The sequence below is a fragment of the Protomyctophum bolini genome (assembly GCF_963924005.1).
Source record: "Protomyctophum bolini genome assembly, chromosome: 2".
NCBI classification, from domain to species: Eukaryota; Metazoa; Chordata; class Actinopteri; order Myctophiformes; family Myctophidae; genus Protomyctophum; species Protomyctophum bolini.
Window position 1 is genome coordinate 19,644,458 of NC_137863.1, and position 19,138 is coordinate 19,663,595.

The following is a 19,138-nucleotide window of genomic DNA, read 5'->3' on the forward strand; positions in this document are numbered from 1 at the left end:
AGAGAGAGAGAGAGAGAGACAGACAGACAGACAGACAGAGACAATGTTTTGTGTGTGTCACAGCACCTATTTTCAACTGTTTAAATGATATGGTTTAATTGAAAGTGATAGTGTGTGTGTGTGTGTGTGTGTGTGTGTGTGTGTGTGTGTGTGTGTGTGTGTGTGTGTTAGAACAAGTGTTATAGATTGATATCTCTCAATTTATTTCAAGGCATACTCTAGTCCAGGCATGTCCAATGTCTGCACAGCTTCATTCCTAAAATGTATTATTTATTCCATATACAACTAACATTACGTATAGATGTACACCTACGTTAGCCGCAATTTGCAACTCTAGATTGTTTTATAATGGGATGAATCTAGAGTTGCAATACCATCCATTGACTCCCCACTCATCTTTTTTGGTTTGCGATCTGCTTGTCTTAAACGACCTTAAACTCACCAACATTGCAGCTGTAGTCCAAGCTTGAATTATCCTCTTTCAATCTGCCGAGCTTGTTTTTCATAAAAATCCACCATAGAGATGTTATGAGCTACTTTCTGTCAAGACATCCTCTGCAAGTGATTATTTTTCTAAGTGCTGGAGTTTGGAAGCACTCGTCGTACGCCACTGAACAGCCCTGCATTCCACTTGTTTCGAATTTGCACATAATGCAGGAGGCAGCAGCGCGACCCGTTAACAAAAACGAGTGCTTCCAAACTGCAACACTTGGAAAAATAATCACTTGCAGAGGATGTCTTGACAGAAAGTATAGCTCATAACATCTCTATGGTGGATTTTTATGAAAAACAAGCTCGGCAGATTGAAAGAGGATAATTCAAGCTTGGACTACAGCTGCAATGTTGGGGAGTTTAACGTCGTTTAAGACAAGCAGATCGCAAACCAAAAAAGATGAGTGGGGAGTCAATGGAGGGTATTGCAACTCTAGATTCATCCCATTATTAAAAAAATCTAGAGTTGCAAATTGCGGCTACACCTACGTATACTATGCTGTGTTACCTTGTGACAGGATATATAATAGGCTATGTACGGTATAATACAAGGCTGCATATGTTGTAACCGGAAGGATGCAGTATACTTTATGTACAGTTACAGGCTGTGTATGTTTGTCTGCTGTTGCTAGTGAGTTGTGACAGGGTACAGTATGTGTGGCTCGCCTCTTATACCCAAAGCTTATGGTGTCTCTCACAACCTGCTCCACAGGTATACTCAAGCCAGGGTGCTGACCTCAGACCCCCACGCTCAGCTTCTTCTCAGCCCTGAGTCCATTCTACTGTGACATGCTGTGAATGCTGGATTACTGGATTACTGCACTACACCAGAATGCTATTTGCAGTACTAAACATCCAAGGCTGAGTGAGAAGATGGCAGCCAGCATAATGAGGCTGGTCGGTGCCATTATATTGATACTGGGAGGAAAGCACTGGCCGGCTAGCCAGATGTATGGAGGATGGAGATGACTGGAGACGCCGCTGGAGGGCTCGTCATGAACTCTATCAATGGCGTTCCAAAGTTTGACCCTGGCAATCTGGCATCACTTAACTGATGAAGTCAAGTAGAAGACGGCTCAAGGTGGGAACTTTTTTTGTCTTTTTTGCTGCTTTGCTGCTGCTGCTTGTGTTGTATGCTGTGTGTATACTAGTGTGATTCAAGCTGTTGTAAAATTGCTGTCATTTTGGGACCCAGTGACTGGCTGGAATGGAATTCTGGTATGAATCTACAGTTTGTATGTTGTCTTGTATCTGCCGTTGAAGGTATCTTAGTTGTAACAGGGAACAGTATATGTTTGTGGCTCTTGATCACTTCATAAATCCTATGAGTGGTTTTGCTATTTACTTTTGGTTCGAGCTAGAGGTTTTGGGCTTTATAACAGCCATCAATTTCAAATGTAAATGTTCAATTGAAGACTGATAAACAGTAGGTTATGTGTGTTGTGTTGTGGTTGCTGAGGTTCGTTGTGAGTTGTTGTGACAGGGTGTCTGTATTGGTTCATGACTGGCATGGTGGCAAAGAATGTCTCTATGTAGAGTCTTTCTTTCTTTCTTTTTTTCTTTCTTTCTTTCTTTTTTTCTTTCTTTCTTTCTTTCTTTCTTTCTGTGTCCCATTTGGTCCAGGGAAAAATACTTAAATAGTTGATGAATCCAACAAAAATATTGTGCCTTAAAAAAAAAAAAGGTTTAAACCCATGGAATGGTGCATTATTGTGTCAGGTAGGCCCCTGCCCTATTGATTATAGTGTCGCACAAAAGTATAAAAAGTGGCAGAACCACAAGCTCTGTGGATCTGCTGCTTTTGCTATTTTAGAATTTTAAGTAACTGTTTTCAACATATGACAGAGACAATAATGAATTAATGACAAAAAACAATGATATTAATAAAAAGCCATATGCCGCAATGCGATGGATTGCGAGCTTCTAGGTCGGCTATTTTCAGCCACATGTGTAGGGTTTAAGTGGTAAAAAAAATCTGTTACTGAACAAACACTCTATAGCAATGATTACAATTGGAATATAATGCTATTTAACACTTAAAAATCACACCCGTGTGAACTGAGTGGTGCAACTCCCCTCTCCCCCTCCTCTCCCCCCTCTCTCTCATTAGCAGGCAACAGTGCAGCACTAATACTCGCTTTCTCTCTCTGTTTCTGGCACAACAGCGCCCCTACTGGTACTCATAGTCATATACTGGTGCTCATGGCCACATACAGTAGGTACATAGGTGAACACGGACATTGCTGTTCCTTGGAGTGGTTACACTTCTCAAAAATATCACTTTATTTAGCAGCACCTTACACATTTGCTAAGCAAGGCACATTCCCTGAGTTGGCACAAAGAGAATGCTGGTGCCAGATAGATGATTCACAAAGATCATTTTGGGAGAGGCTCCAGTGCGGCACCACCACCAAACTCACAATCAGTTCATTTAGCTCTCAGGCAGACAGTGGTGCACTTTTGTTCCTAATATGTTTCTATTTGATCAGCCAGAAAAGAGTAGAAGCTTTTTAAACCGAATTTACAATGCTTTTGCACTCCATTTCTACTCTGGAGAGGGGACGTTTTAGCTAAAGCGTGCCCATCTCATTAAAAGCAAAGTATCTCTTGAACTGGCTGCCTACTCACTCCACATACTGTATATTGAACTTCATAATGGCCATTTTATAATCTAACATACCGGTACTGTAATTGTTGATTTCCGTCCAGCAATTTCTTTTGTAAGAATGAAGTAGCTAATTCGATATGCAAACTCAGAGTGTATGGTTGCATAATGTTTGCATAGTACACTATACCTATTAGTAGAGATGCACAATTATGTAATAATTGCCCTAGCCATGCCATTTTTATGTAGACTTAGATAGCATTTTATGTAGACTTATAGCATTTTTATGTAGACATAGCACTATAAAGTATACATGCATAGTTCCATTATATAGATATTCTACGTTCTTGCGTATGATTTATTATAACTACTTTTTATGTATGTGATGTATTGCCATGCTTTTTGTTCTTGATGAATGTAAATCGCTCTGGATTAAGAGCGTCTGCTAAATGCCTAAATTGTCAGTTGTATTGAAATCGGCCATAAAACTGTCATATCGATATCGAATCGGTCTCATAATAATCCGGATTACTTTCACCGATATTTATGACGCAATCATAATGTGACCGTCAATGGCTTTGTACTCACAGAGCAGCCAGTCTGCCTGTCTCTGTCTCTTTAAGTCCCTCAGCTGTTAGTGGTCAACAAGTTAATCATAATCAAGGCAAAAATGGTGATGTTGAGTCACATCACCCAGCCCTGTGTGTGATGTGATGTGTATCAGCAGCATGTATGTTGTGCAGTGTGCAGTGGGTGTGTGATGGGTATCAGCAGCGTGTATGTTGTGCAGTGTGCAGTGGGTGTGTGATGATGTGGCCTGCAGGATGCTCAGGTATATGCTCCAGTTATTTAGTGAGCGGATGATGGGTTGTCCTTGAATGAAGTCATCAGCGCTGAATGAGCGACCGGCTCCAAACTCTCCATCATGCAGATGAAGACAGGAGACAAAGAGGAACGGCACAATTATCTGCCTGAGGGGGAATAAATGTCCCTGTACGCCGCAAAGCCCCGAGTCTTCATTTCACTCACCGTCGACTGTCACAGTGGGACCCGGGTCCTGTTATTTTCTCCCAACGCAAGCGAGCAACATGAAGATACGAAGCGATGCCCGCCGCTTGTTGTCTACGAAGCTACAATCCAAGTTGAGCTGGCTACAAAGCAAAACTACAAAAGCTACAAAAGTGTTCCATTCACCTTTGCACTCCATGCAATTCCTGCTTGTAATGGGGGGGAAACTAATTATTTCCGTACCCCAGGCTTTATATTTTCTTTTATACTTTTCTTGCCCGTCGGACGCACACTCGATGACGTCAACTAACAATGCTGGCACAAAATGCTTTCAGATGGGGGTCCGCGTGGCCAATACTAATTTGCGGGTCCTTGACATGAAAAGGTTTGAGAATCACAGATTCATGCAGTCACCGTAGCTGTGTACCGTGATGTGAATGCAGTTCTCTTTCCAGTACAAAACACGGCAAACGGTCACTTAATCTTTTTTTATCTACATGGCAATATATCGTCTCTGTCGGGTGGAAACCTCATATTTTCCAAAACGGTTACTTTTCAGGTTTCTAATTTAAAAGTAGAAAAAGTATAAGCTCAAAGTGCGTGGCGTCACATCGCGTTTCAAGCTTGTGGATCTGCTACTATTATATACTTTTATAGCAATTAATTCATATTACATTTCATGTTACAATGTTTACAGTTCTTGCAATTGTTTTGGTTGACTCTACCCTTTCCTGATTTTGTTTTATTGGTTATGCTGGATCATCTCATCAATCAATCCCCAAAGTAGATCTGCTACTTTTGATGCTTTTGTCTGATGCTGTAGGAGGATCAACTATAGGATATTAATTTACAAAATAATGATATTAATAATACTAATGAAAAAAACAACACAAAAAGTTAAGCGATAAGAGGTTTCTGCCTGACCTACTGTAACCGTGTTCTTAAAAAAAAAAGGAAAAAAAAAATAATAAAAAAACCAAACAAACAGATGCCTGTAAATAAATGCAGAGAAGCTCATTGGTCCAGAGCCTCCGACATGGCAGCTGACTGCTCCTCTGAGTAATTATAATGAACAGCACTATCCAGCAATGCCAAAGTAAAATCTATTAACTGTCTGTGCTCATTTGACTTTCATTGTGGGAGGGATGCAATTAAAAACACTTTGCGACTCGCCAAGTGGACAATATACAATACAGGACCATGTTATGTACATCGGTTAACTTGTTAGCGATTGTTCTATCGATTCAGTAAATCTCTGAGAACCAGTTTTTGTTTCAATTAATCAACGTGAACATGTGTTTATTAATTGAATAAATGATTAATCGCTTTATCCCCTTCTTACAAAAAAACTATAAAAAAACGGAAATACACGCATACAAAATGCTCACAACACGTTGATCTGCTTTTTTCACAAAATAATCTTCCTCCATTTATTTTATTTTGTACAGAATAAATATTTAAAAACTAGTTGTTTGTTTGAGAAACCTGTTTCTCAAACGTTTTCATGTCAAGGACCCCAACTGACTATTTTGTGTCAGGGAGACCCCCAGAAGAGACGTTTTGTGTCAGGAAGACGCCCAGAAGAGACCTTTTGTGTTGTTTACATTCATTCTAGTGGAATTAGCAGCTCTACAAGCTCACAACACTTTGCAACATGACACATTTTTGAACAGCTTAATCACATACGTAAATGTGCATTTCTTCTGACCTGTGTTTTCCTGTGTGCAGCGGCTGCCCCTGCCCCAACCCCCCTCCCCCTGGGGGGGTTTTCGGCAAGGCTGGGTGGGGCGGGGCGGGGGGATGGGGGGCGGGGCTAGTAGGGGCGGTTGGCGTCCTTCGGCCTCTTCAGCTGCACCTTGAGTCTCTTCATGCCGATCTGGAAGCCGTTCATAGACTGGATGGCAGCCTGGGCGCTGCCGGGGTTGTCGAAGCTGACGAAGCCTGTGTGGACGAAGGCAAAAACAAAACACACAACCCAATGGTTAGCAAAGAATACAGTAGTTTTCAACCCAAAGGGGGGTCCCCACTTGATTCACCAGATGACAGTGAAGTGACAGTTTATGGGCTTTTAAGACCTTTTTATATACTTAAAAGAAAAAATGACATTACTGCATCGAAAGTAATCGACAAACTATACACAAAAATGAACGAAACCACGAAACACCAGCAGACCTAGTATGGACTAAACTAAAGAATATATCTCTCGGGAAGAAACCACTTAACTGCAAAAATGTTCATTTTTCAGGAAATGAAAAGTATGATTTTTTTCAGGAAATGAAGAAAACCTTATATTTTGAAAACAAAGAAAGGGGTTAAGTCTAAAAGGTGTTGTCCGAAGCGCTTTTTACTACTTTTCATGGGTTCAATATTTTCGAAAAACAACACACAGACTTAAGGGTGTTCAGTAACACTGATTTATGCAAAACATTATTAATAATCTAAAACCTCAAAAATGGAGTTAGGTGGTTTCCTCCTGACAGCAACGGAGTGGTTAAAGATATAGGCACAGTTATATGAAAGATACAACTTTACAATTATAATGTGGTTATTTCATATTATAGGACACAAAACCTTTCCTGCAACACAAAACATTGAGTTTAAATTAAATCATACGACCTGTCGTAAGCATCGACTACAGTTCAATGAGTCATAACTCAAAGTGTTGTTAAATGTTGAATCCAGTCACTACTAGCAATCCATTATAGTAGACGGAACTGCTTTACAAATAGTCTGTACTGTACCCTATCTCTGTATTTCACCTTTTTGTGTGCTATCTGCTATTTTGACTATTTTTGGAAAATGTTGAAAGTCCTTACACAAAGTGTGTTGAATATACTGTATTCACAATGCTTACGAGAGGTGCAAGGAATCTCTCATGGAATCCATGCAGTCATTTGACATCAGACATAAATTATACCACAGGATCACAAGATTGACATCACTAACAGCTAATGATGGAAAGTTGGTAACCAAGTGGACCCTTATTAGATCTTTTACTCTCGAGTGTAAAATGTTACACTCTTTAAGAGTTAAATTATTGTTAAACATCTGCATTACTTAATTTACACAAAGTCTACACAAGTAGAGAATCTGAGAATGTAGAATAATTGTTATTTTGCCTGCTCTCTCTCCTATGGTGCCACATCAATAGGCTACACCAAAGCATGGAATTGTGGACAAAATATTATCCAACAATAACAAAATAGTCTTTAGTTTACCAAAGCCTCCAAAGGTTGTAACGACTATAGCATATAACCCTAAAGTCAATAGACAGATTATTTATACAGATTAGATATTATGAAGTAGGTAGGTAGGTCGGGAGTGGCTATCCCTGTTACAATGCGCTAGACCCCTGGGAGATGGAGTCTATCCCCGTTACAATGCGCTAGACCCCTGGGAGATGGAGTCTATCCCTGTTAGAATGCGCTAGACCGCTGGGAGATGGAGTCTATCCCCGTTACAATGCGCTAGACCGCTGGGAGATGGAGTCTATCCCCGTTAGAATGCGCTAGACCGCTGGGAGATGGAGTCTATCCCCGTTACAATGCGCTAGACCCCTGGGAGATGGAGTCTATCCCCGTTACAATGCGCTAGACCCCTGGGAGATGGAGTCTATCCCCGTTACAATGCGCTAGACCCCTGGGAGATGGAGTCTATCCCCGTTACAATGCGCTAGACCCCTGGGAGATGGAGTCTATCCCCGTTACAATGAGCTAGACCCCTGGGAGATGGAGTCTATCCCCTATACAATGCGCTAGACCCCTGGGAGATGGAGTCTATCCCCGTTACAATGCGCTAGACCCCTGGGAGATGGATTGCTGAGGTGGAGCGCCACACTATACCATCAGCTCCCAGTACTTCCCGCACGACTTGCTGCACAACGCTGTGCTACTGATACTCTGAGTTGGCGCCGTGCCCGGGATCTAACCCATGTGGTCCAAAGGCGAGATCTCTACCGACTGACTGAGCTACCCGGACACAATACAACCAACAATAGACACAATACAACCAACAATAGACAGATGCCAGGGCATTATTGATCTGGGATATGGCATTCTATAGTGTTTATAGTTTCAAATGGTTCTTAGTTTACGTATGATCTTAGATGACTATTTCTACACATTCAATGTATTACCTTATTTTTGCTTATTGTAAGTCGCTCTACTATTAAGACGTCTGCTAAATGCCTAAATTGTAGAATCATAACGTATATACCGTATAAGACACAGTCTTACGTGCCATTGAAACGGAACTCCTTTCTCACACTGTTTTGTCGTGATCAACATGACTCGTGAGCTATGGCGGTTACACAATTAACGGCGAGTTGTTTAACAAAGCAAGAAATTAATGATATGGGATTAAAACGGAGCAGTCTGTTGAATAATTAAAAGTTCCAAGACACAGTGATTCTTCATGCCTGCTTTCTCTGGGAAATCAGGGTTTTCAGGACAGGGATAATTTCCCACACTCTTTGGTTTGTCAGTGAAAAAAAAAAACATGAAATCATAAAAAGGGGTTGGGGTTGGTTGTTGGCTGCAGTAAAGAAGTGTGATTAGTAAAAAAGAAAAAAAGTAGAAGAAGGAATAATAATAATAATCTCTTGGTTTTATTCGTTTTTACCCACCAAAGCATTTACTTTGGTTTGTCGCTCGATCCACAAACACTTTGGAGGAGATGACATTACCGAAAGGCAGGAACATCTGCATCAGCTCTCCATCCCCAAACTCCTGAGGGAGATGATAGATGAACAGGTTACAACCCTCTGGTCCTGCAGACAGACAGACAGACGGAGAAACAGAGGGAGACAGAGAGGGGGGAGACAGAGAGGGAGAGAGTAAGGGGAGTAGAGGGGAGAGGGGAATGGTCAAAGTGAGAGATGGAAGTGAGGGGGGGAGGGGGGGTAAGAAAAAGAGAAATAATGGAGAAGAGAACGAATCGAATCGTGCATTGCTGTGGAACTTTATTTCACCGGTTATGGATTTGTTTCCACGCGCTATATGGCTCTGTTACAAATATGGTCCCTGCCCAGGAGGTCTTAGGCTATTCTTTTGATTGATTGATTGAATTATTTATTATAGTCACAAATGTAAACAGCACAAGGTAGCCTACAGTCAGACATTAAGGCTAAGAGGACACAAAATAGTCCCGGGGGACTTGTATTGTGGTCCTTTGTATTCAATTAATCAACATAGTATATTACATAAAGAGGGGACCCCTAGAGGTCCTTAGTTCCAGGGGGTCCCCAGCTAAATTAGGAACCATATAGACCCTTATAATGGGTCTGTAACTCGGAGAGTGAAATTAATTTTGATTTTACAATATACATTGGAGTCCCAGAGATAGAAATAATTCAGGCCAAACTGAGGAAATGAAACGGAAATGGTAGAAAATCACTGCTATAGAGCCGTAAAAACCTTCTCTTATGGGGGTCCTTGGCGTATGCTTTCTAATGGGGGTCCCCAGGCTAATGAGTGTCCACTTGGAGGTCCTTGACATGAAAAAGTTTGAGAACCACTGAGTGTATCCGGTGATGGAAGGTTCTGTCTCTTTCGCAGTACAAAAGAGACATTATAGGCAAAGGGAAAAGCTTTGACATGATGTATGGGCTTGTTCTGAACTCACAGCCCTCATCACACTATATACACTAAACTGTCTGTATGGAATATCCAAGTCAAACAACAGCTTCCTCAGCGGGCTGTGTCACGCCGGCTGAAATCAAATTAATCCTCAAAGAACTGAGAGAAGATTAAAACAAACAAATTAGTGTTTTTCATCTGAGCAAACAGCTATCAGCTGTCAGTAATTTTTCGATGATCAAAGACCACTGGGATCTGGAAAGTATTTTGTTTCTCCAAAAACAACCACACACACATTTTGGTTCACTCCCACAAGGGGGCAGTAACGTCCCAAGCAGGAGTGGCTCAGGGGTCATTGAGTTCTTCAGTGTGACTGGAGTTTGGTCCGCAGCTCTCTCTCTCTCTCTCTCTCTCTCTCTCCCTCTCTCTCCCCCCCAAACATCCAGGAGACGTCTGTCTATGCAAAGAAGTGTTACTAATACTACATCCCCAACGGATAACAACCACACTTTTTCATGTCAAGGACCCCCAAATTGATACTCATTTGGCTGCGGACCCCCATTAGAAAATATACGCCAAGGACCCCCATAAGAGAAGATTTTTACGGCTCTAGCAGTGATTCTCACCCAGTTTAATTTCAAGGACCCCTGCAGGTTTGACCTGAACTAGGCTACGGCCCCCCATTTAATGGCATTTCTATCTCTGGGACCCCATTGTAAAATCAAAGTTAATTAACTCTGATGGACCAAACGGAACCATTTGTACACTCTGAGTTACAGACCCACAAGGGTCCATTTGGTTTCATTCATCATTTAGCTGGGGACCCCCTGGAACTCCTTCAAGGACCCCTAGGGGTCCCCCGACCCCACCTTGGGAACCACTGTCCTAGAAGACATTCCCTTTCCTTTGCTTTTATTGGCTGGTATTTAGTGTGAAGTCATTAACAATCCTCCCATGGGGACACTTCTTTCCCAAACGACCTAAACGACTGAAGAGATCAGATTAACATCGTCAACACTGTGGGTTCAAATTGGGCTGGAGACCTACATGTCTTTGTTGAACGTCACCACCGGCTGCTCCCAGTCCAGTCACTCTATACGTCAAGCAGAACAAACACACTCGTCTTTTGTTTTGTTTTGTTTTGTTATAGTAGACGGGGGGGGGGGGTCTAACGCTCTGGCTCGGTCTCTATCCTTTTATTACTCTATGGTTAAACCCCAGCTGCACCGCCCCCGCCCCCTGCAGTCCCTGCTCTGACCAGTAGGGCCACCGAGCGCTTCAACGTTGGCCAACCCTTCTGGGGGCTTGGTGGTGGAACTGTATACATGTATACTGTATGTGTGTGGAACTATACATGTACTGTATGTGTGTGGAACTATACATGTACTGTATGTGTGTGGAACTATACATGTACTGTATGTGTGTGGAACTATACACTGTATGCTGCAACCCAAGGCCCAGGCCGACCTAGCGGTCCGGGCACCGAGGCTGCTAATCCAGCCTGACAGCGTGTCACGGATTCGACTCCCGGTCCCGACAAACGACCTTTGCCGCGTGTCACTCCCCATCTCTCTCCCCCCAGCGTGTCACTCCCATCTCTCTCCCCCAGCCCATTTCCTGTCAGCTTATATACACTGTCAAAAAAGGCAGAAAACAATAAAAAAAAAAGTATGCTGCCCAAGTGAAAAGAAAACAAAGAAAACGGTCATTTACTGTGGGTTAAATGAAGAAATAAATAAATAAGAAAGGATATTTTTAATATCGGAGCTAAAACTAGGATTGAGATCTCCCATAAGGAATAAAGAATTAATTGAAGCCATCACGGACCAATCAGCAGACCTACTTTATCCATTAAACTGTGTGTTTATAGTGGAACTATAAGCTGATTAGCTAATGTGGAATTTCATTCCTGGGGAAAGAATATATAACTATAATTTATTTTTATTTTTAAAACAAACAAACAAATAGGCCTACAGGAACTGAATAATTACCGCACAGCAGGGCTGCACGATTATGGCTCAAGTGACCATCCTGATTAGTGATTATTGTATTTAATATTGTATTCACAATTATTGTTCACAATTATTAATCACAATTATTAGTGCAATGATGATCATTTTCTATATACAATAAAAGTCCTGGTCTTTGATGCTCATTGAGCTTACGGGAGAGGTGGGCCGTTTGCAATAGTTTGGTCAAATTATGCCTGAATTAATTGGCAAGTTTCACCCAGAAAGACACGGCACAGACACACAGCACAGACACACAGCACAGACACACAGCACAGACACACAGCACAGACACACAGCACAGACACACAGCACAGACACACAGCACAGACACACAGCACAGACACACAGCACAGACACACATCTCCAGTGGATCTGCTGTACTCGTGAAGCTTTTGTGTGACGCTGTATACTATAGTATGATCAATTAGGGCGTTCGTTTTACGGAAGAAAAAACAAAAACGCACGGAAACCCCGACAGCAACGATATGCTGAGCAGCTCCATTGGATTGCAGCAGCCAGTGCCTTGCTCAGAGGCACATCAACGTGAGGGGTAAACTCCCTGCCCCGCCCCCATCGTTCCTGACGGTCCGGTGGGGAAATTAACCGGGAACAACCATGCTCCTCAAATCTTTAGGCCAGGTGTGTGTGTGTGTGTGTGTACCTTCTCTCTGCTGCTGTGGTATGATGGGAGGAGGCTGGGCGAAAGCTTGGCTGATCTGGCCGTATGCGGCTGGGTAGGCTGCTGAGACGCACACACGCACGCAGGCACGCACACCAACACAGGCACGCACACGAACACACGCACGCACACATGCATACAAACACACCAAAATACACTGTGATATAGTATATGCAGACACACCGCAGGCAATCGATCAGATTGACAAAGACAATAGAGTCTACATGTCACACACACACACGCTCTGTTTCTCTCTCTCACTTTCTCTCTCTCTCACACACACAGAGAATAAATTGCTGCCGCTCACCTTACACACTTCATGTTACATGAAGAAAATTGTAATTCAGACACAGATGAATCATTCTCTCTCTGTCGCTCTAGCTCACTTTAAAGACACACACACACACACACACACACACACACACACACACACACACACACACACACACACACACACACACACACACACACACACACAGCAGTGATCCAGTGAGAGTGACAGACAGACCTGCGTACTGCTGGACTCCTGTGTAAGCCTGCTGGAGGGGATCAGCTGCCGTGGGACTCTGAGCTGTTACACACACACACACACACACACACACACACACACACACACACACGCACGCACGTATGCACGCACGGAAGGGTGTAGGGGAAAAACGGATGATTTTGAGAGGATGGAGGGAGTGAGGGAGGAAGGGAGGGAGGGAGGGAGGGAGAGAAAAGGAGTGAGGGAGGAATGGTGAGATGGAGCAAGGGAAGCAGAGCCAGACGGGTGAACGAGTTCATGAGATGGAGGGAGAGAGAGAGGGGGAGAGAGGGGGGCAGGATGGAGAGAGAGATGGGGGGGGGGGGGGGAGACGGGGAGAGGTAAAGAGCGAGGTATTGGACAGAGCAGAGAAGAGGTGATGGAGAGAGAGAGATATGGGGGGGGGGGGGGGGGGGTGGACAGAGAGGGGGAGAGGTAAAGAGCGAGGTATTGGACAGGGCAGAGAAGAGGTGATGGAGAGAGAGAGGAGCAGACATGGAGGGGAGAAAGCAGAAAGGTTATAGCCAGCCTGAACAACACCACGTCATCAAGCCCGTCTGTCTCAGCAACACTAGCTTTTACATTATTTATTATTGAATCATTACTCATTTGAAACAAAGTCGCTCAAAAGGTCACACATGCTAACGAACCGCCGCGGCTCGACACAAGCGCCACGCTTCACAATTAACAACGCCGCAGATACACCTGTCGACTGGCACCAACATTATTACATTTAATTGAGAGGGAGAGAGAGAGAGAGAGAGAAAAACCCTATAATGAGCTATAAAACCTACATTGTATAGCTTGCACATTGACCAAACCATTGACTACACACACACGCTCGCACACGTGCACGCACGCACACACACCTTCAGAGAGAGAAGAGAGGAAGCAGCCTCCCTGAACCCCGAAACAGCTCCGCGGTGCCACGCCCATTCCGTTCTTCTCCGACTCCTCCCTGAACACCACCTCCTGCAACACTGAGAAGAAACACCTGGTTTTTGATTGATTGATTGATTACTTCATTAGACCGACATGCAAACAGCAACAGCGTGCAGTCAGTCAAGCACTTGGTCTAAAAGGTCTGAAAGGATATAGCACCAAAAAAGGTCCCATGTGTTCAATTCATAAACATGACATGAAAAATAACAACAGAATTCAATTTCATCGCAGAATGCAAAAACAATATGGGCTCAATATGGTATTGAATAATTGAGCCATATATCCCTTAACTTCTTTGCCATTTTTTACTATTTTGAAAAACATTTTAAATAGCCAATCTACACAACTACTAAGACTAACAACTACTGAAAGGTGGTTTAGGTAAATTAAATTAAAAAATAATAACATACATAAGGCTCAACAAAGAAACGTAGACTAACTTAAAGTTATAATCTAACAGAAACGGTATTGTTGGTTTACACACCTGACTAAAACATACTAAAAACCTTAGAGGCAGTGCTTTAGTCTTTGTCAATATCCAATATTTTTCTTCTAAAAGGGGTAAAATAGCCAGTCTGTATAAACTGGGTCGCATCTCAACGCGTTGAGGCTATTTCTCCTGTTTTTCAGAGCTTTCTGAATCTCGGCCCTCACTATCCCGTATTACAATAAAACAATTATAATGATAATGAACTAACACAAAAAGTTATACAAACTAAACTAATAGTATAAGCCTTTAACATAAATTAAAAAAAATGCGCATGTGTGCGGTGCCCAGAGTCAAGTACGGTTGTTGACTTAAGCGCGATGACCTATTGACCCATCAGCATGCTGCAGGGGTCAATAGGTCGTACTCGGACATATAGGGACATACATACAGACCTATACACATATTACACACAATAACATATCTGTTCATTGGAGACATGTGTACTCAAAACTAATATACTATAGCAAACCTGCTTTAAAAAAGTGAAATAAATTTAACCTAATAATAACCTGGCCTCCCCCTTCCCGGAGGAGACCCCATGGGGTGATATACTGTAGCATGTATCATGCTGCGTCGAGCGCAGCCATACACTCCCTACTCGGCCCTCCGGCAGGCCTGCGGGCGGCTTTGCCAAGCGCTTTACAATTTACAATGGCTGGCTCATGCTTTGTCCCCTTGGCATACTGGCTGTCCTTGGGGCTACACTGTAGAAAGATGGTACTCCCTCCCACACAACACAGCCCCCTGCCTGCCCTTTGCAGCATGCTTCAAGGTCATTCCACACTGTGTATAACCATGCACTTCCACTGTGCTCTTGCGTAACTCCGAGTCTTGAAGTTGCTTTGTGTACAAGAGGTGGGAGCTATGAAGCTCTTCCCACGCCATCCCCGAGAAACCTCTTATCTCCATTTGTTTTCCTCGTACATTAATGCCCTACTTGATCATACATACTACAGTATCAAAAGTAGCAGATCTACAAGCCTGAAATGATCTGCTACTTTTGCTATTTTGGGAATTTGAATCCTGAAAAGTCTTGGACATAATGAGGTTTCCACCCGACAGCAACGTCAAATCATCTTGTGTTCTTTTCTATCATTCATATTCACGTGTGTAAGGCCTGGGATTCGTACATTCTCGTGTGGAAAGCCAACATCTTAATTCTTTGTGTGCCGCTAGGTGGTCGCATTAGAATCAGAAGACTTTATTGCCATGACATGTAAACATGTTAGGAATTTGGTTTGGTGGGACAGCAGAGTGCAGTTACAACACCATTAGGACAAGTGCAAAACAGGACAAGACAGTGCAAAGAATAGTGAATAAAATAAAGTGCAGAGAGTTCAAGTGATCAGTGATCAGAGCACAAGTCAGTCCATTGGACTGTATGCAATGATTGACTCGACTCTAATGGCCATGCAGTGGCGCTGCACCACCACCACCAACAGCGGACTACATTTAGGTAAGATAGAAGTTAATAATATACTACAACTCTCTAAGACTTGTATAGAAATTCGTCATTTCGGGTACTCGGGTTTTGCGCGGGTAACGTTTCTCATACACATGGCGGTTCCGTTCGGGCTGCGGTCCCGACACCCTAATATATCCTTTTGATCCGGGGGAGAAAGTGAACTTTTTAGGTCATCATCAGGCTGCGGTTGTGAGCCTGCTACACATGCATCTTCACCATCATTATGATTATGACGGCGTCATGCGAACATATAGTGAAGCCAGCGGATCTACAAGCTCAAAATGTGGTGAGTCTGCTGAACAAGGCAGAAGATTCTTGAAATACTTCGACTGCAATGAAATGCCCCAAAACGGGGACGCCAGGTTGAATGTGGTTACGTCTGTCTGTGGGTTTTTTATAAATATTTAATCGACTAGATGTTCCTAGCCTAGACCTTCACATCTAGATTTTCAGGCCGCCTCGTGCCTGGCCTGGAAATCTAGTAGCTCTGACTATGCGTCTCGTGAACCAATCAAATCCGCACGTAAACCTTTTGACACCCACCCCACCATCCAATCAAATCCAGACGTGTTTGTGGTGTCCAACATCCACCCACAAGGGAATTTTGATAAATAAATATCACACCCATGTGAAGTGAGGGGCGCTAATATATTAAAGTCTAACTCATGTTGATTAGGTAATGTTTATGTAAAACAAACGGTGCAAACATAAACATTAAACGCCATTAACAATAAAGATACAATATGACGTAAATGACACATGACATCACAAATGACACATGACGTAAATCATTGTCATTGTCAATGCCTTTACAAAACAAACATTGAACTAAAGACAAATATTAAACCTGTGTATAGGAGGGTATAGCTCTCCTCAAAAATGAAATGTGTTAAGTTGTTAACAAGAGCTTGTGACTAAATATTAAGTACATTGTATCCATTAGAACACAGTCAGTGACACACTTATCCATTTCCTGAAAATAAACCGTTTTGGCCGTACAGTACAAGGTTTCTGCCTGACAGCGCTGACATACTGTTCTGTTTATTACGTTGTGTTATTATTTAGTACGTTGTCTCTGTCGGGGGGGAAACCTCATATGTCCAAAACTGTTACCTTTCGGAACTCAAATGCAAAAGTATCAAAAGTAGCAGATCTACAGAGCTCAAAGCAAGTACTGTATACAGTATCTGCTCCTTTTGCTGCTGTAGTATGATCAACTAGGGCGTTATTAGCGTTAACATTTTGAGGTATTTGTTTTTATTTTTCAGTATTTATCATTTTCAATTCTTACTTACTTACTTCTACCCCACTACACCTCAGAGGAAGATATTGTACTTTTACTACAATTTATGAAAACTTTAGTTACCAGTTACTTTTTGATTATTATTACAAAACACACTAACCACTTCAGCCCTATATATATTTTGCATCGCGACACATTCTGAGCTTGTAGAACGGCTATTTAAAAAAATATATATTTTGAACTTGAATGGAAGATTCTGGACAATGAGCTAGTACTTTTTACTTTTGGTACTTTAAGTACATGTTGATGCCGACACTTTTGTACTTTACGTTTCTGCCCGACAGCAACGATATATTTCGTGTCACATCATGCCCAGTATACTCGTTCCATGCAGAGCGCTGAAGCGTTATTCATAGGGCCGATTCATACTCCTATTTTACGCTGTTTCGGCGCTGTAGTGCCGAAATGATTTCGGCTCGTCAGAAATTTTCAGTAGCACCGAAGAGCCGACTTTAGGACGGTACCCGCCCCCCCGAACCTCAAATGACGTCAAATTGTAGGCTCTACAGAGCCGAACCGACTTTTATTCGGCTCTAAAATAGGAGTATGAATCGGCCCATAGTCTAATATTTTCGGTGGTGAGGTGACCACCAAACTACAACATTACGTCACTGAGCCATGGTGAAGAGCAAACCACCGCTGACCCCAGCCCTTCTCTCTGTTTTTACTCGCCACCACTCCACGTTATTACAGCTCCGGTGGTCACCTCACGTCACCACCGGAGCGGTGGTCACCTCACCACCGAAGCGGTGGTCACCTACACCACCGAAAATCCAGACTATGAATAGGCCTTAACTCCGACTCACCAGGGTATGGGTGTATCCCGTTGGTGAAGACGGCCTCCCCAGGGGGCTGTCCGTTGGCCTGGGGGGGCGGCAGGCCGGCGAAACCGTTCATGACCGGGGAGGAGATGCTGGTCACTGTGGGAGCGCTGATGCCTGGAGGGGTGCTGCCACCTGCAGCCACGGAGGCACAGAGACAGTCAGGCGGACAGTAACAAAGTACCTCCAGATTATCTCTGTTTTTTTAAATGATTGCCCTACTTCGACAAGCTTGAAATGTGACGCGAAGCGGCCTGTTTTGAGCTTGTAGATCTGCTACTTTAGCAATTAGTTTTATTTTAATCCTGTGTTGGACATTCCACCTCAACACAGATGATCCTATCTGTACTTTACTTGAGCGCTCAACGTGTGACTTTCACACCGCTACATTTCAAAGACAAATCAAATATTGTACTTTTGACCTCACTGAATTTTTAGGATTAAGGGAAAAAGTATATCATGCCATCATCGTCATAATATTATTTGATGAGAAGTATAGGCTAACTAATACGTAAGTAAGTAACTGGGGTTGAGCAGTTTGACCACCACTGTGTGGGATACAAAGGAAGCGTGAAGAGTGATTATTACTCCATCACATTATCCTCACAGACACCATCAGTTTAGCTCGCCTTTATGGTCGGGCTTGGATGGACCATCTGGCATTTCTGGCCAAATGTCAGAGGGTTCCGGCCCAGACTGTAGACACCATAATGTCAGGGACCGTTTCATGTCTCAGTCTGGCCCTCGCAATAACCGTTAGCATCAAACATGAGTGCGAGAGTGTGCAGAAGTTGAGCCGGCGTTTTCAGCACCGTCTGGTGGACATTTACCATAATTGTGCACTCACTTTTACGTTTAACACATAAGCGTGACATGCATTTCGTGCTTATTTCTTGATTGGAATTGCCTTGTTGATGAAATGTGCTGTGCATAAAAAAACTGGCCTTGCTTCACATGCAGCTCGACGGATGACTGATTATGGCTGATATTTGCCAGTTATGTTGCTTTATACCTTATTTGTTTATTTAGACTGGACAATGCACTTTAATGAACATTCAATACGTGAACGTGAATTCAATCAGCTGAACATGATCTCATGTAAACCAGAGAAATCTAGTAAGAGAGTGGGGGCACGCTTTTATCTCGCCGCAAAGCGGGTGCTATGGGCTATAGTTCCAAACATTGCTCCTATGGCTGGAACTATATCCCATTGATA

At 43.0% G+C, this 19,138-nt stretch overlaps 1 protein-coding gene across 1 annotated transcript in view; it reads right to left on the bottom strand.

The window, feature by feature from the left end:
* Window positions 1-5,918: 5,918 nt before the first annotated feature.
* Window positions 5,919-19,138, bottom strand: part of celf4 (CUGBP, Elav-like family member 4) — a gene marked incomplete at its 3' end in the record, with an annotated part of 141,297 nt that continues 128,077 nt past the window's right edge. The window contains exons 8-13 of the mRNA XM_080783195.1: window positions 17,908-18,057; window positions 13,771-13,881; window positions 12,881-12,943; window positions 12,355-12,432; window positions 8,730-8,873; window positions 5,919-6,046 (exon numbers count right to left, since the gene is read on the bottom strand). Of these exons, the coding sequence (XP_080639321.1) occupies window positions 5,919-6,046; window positions 8,730-8,873; window positions 12,355-12,432; window positions 12,881-12,943; window positions 13,771-13,881; window positions 17,908-18,057 (674 nt within the window). The remainder of the gene's footprint in view (window positions 6,047-8,729; window positions 8,874-12,354; window positions 12,433-12,880; window positions 12,944-13,770; window positions 13,882-17,907; window positions 18,058-19,138) is intronic.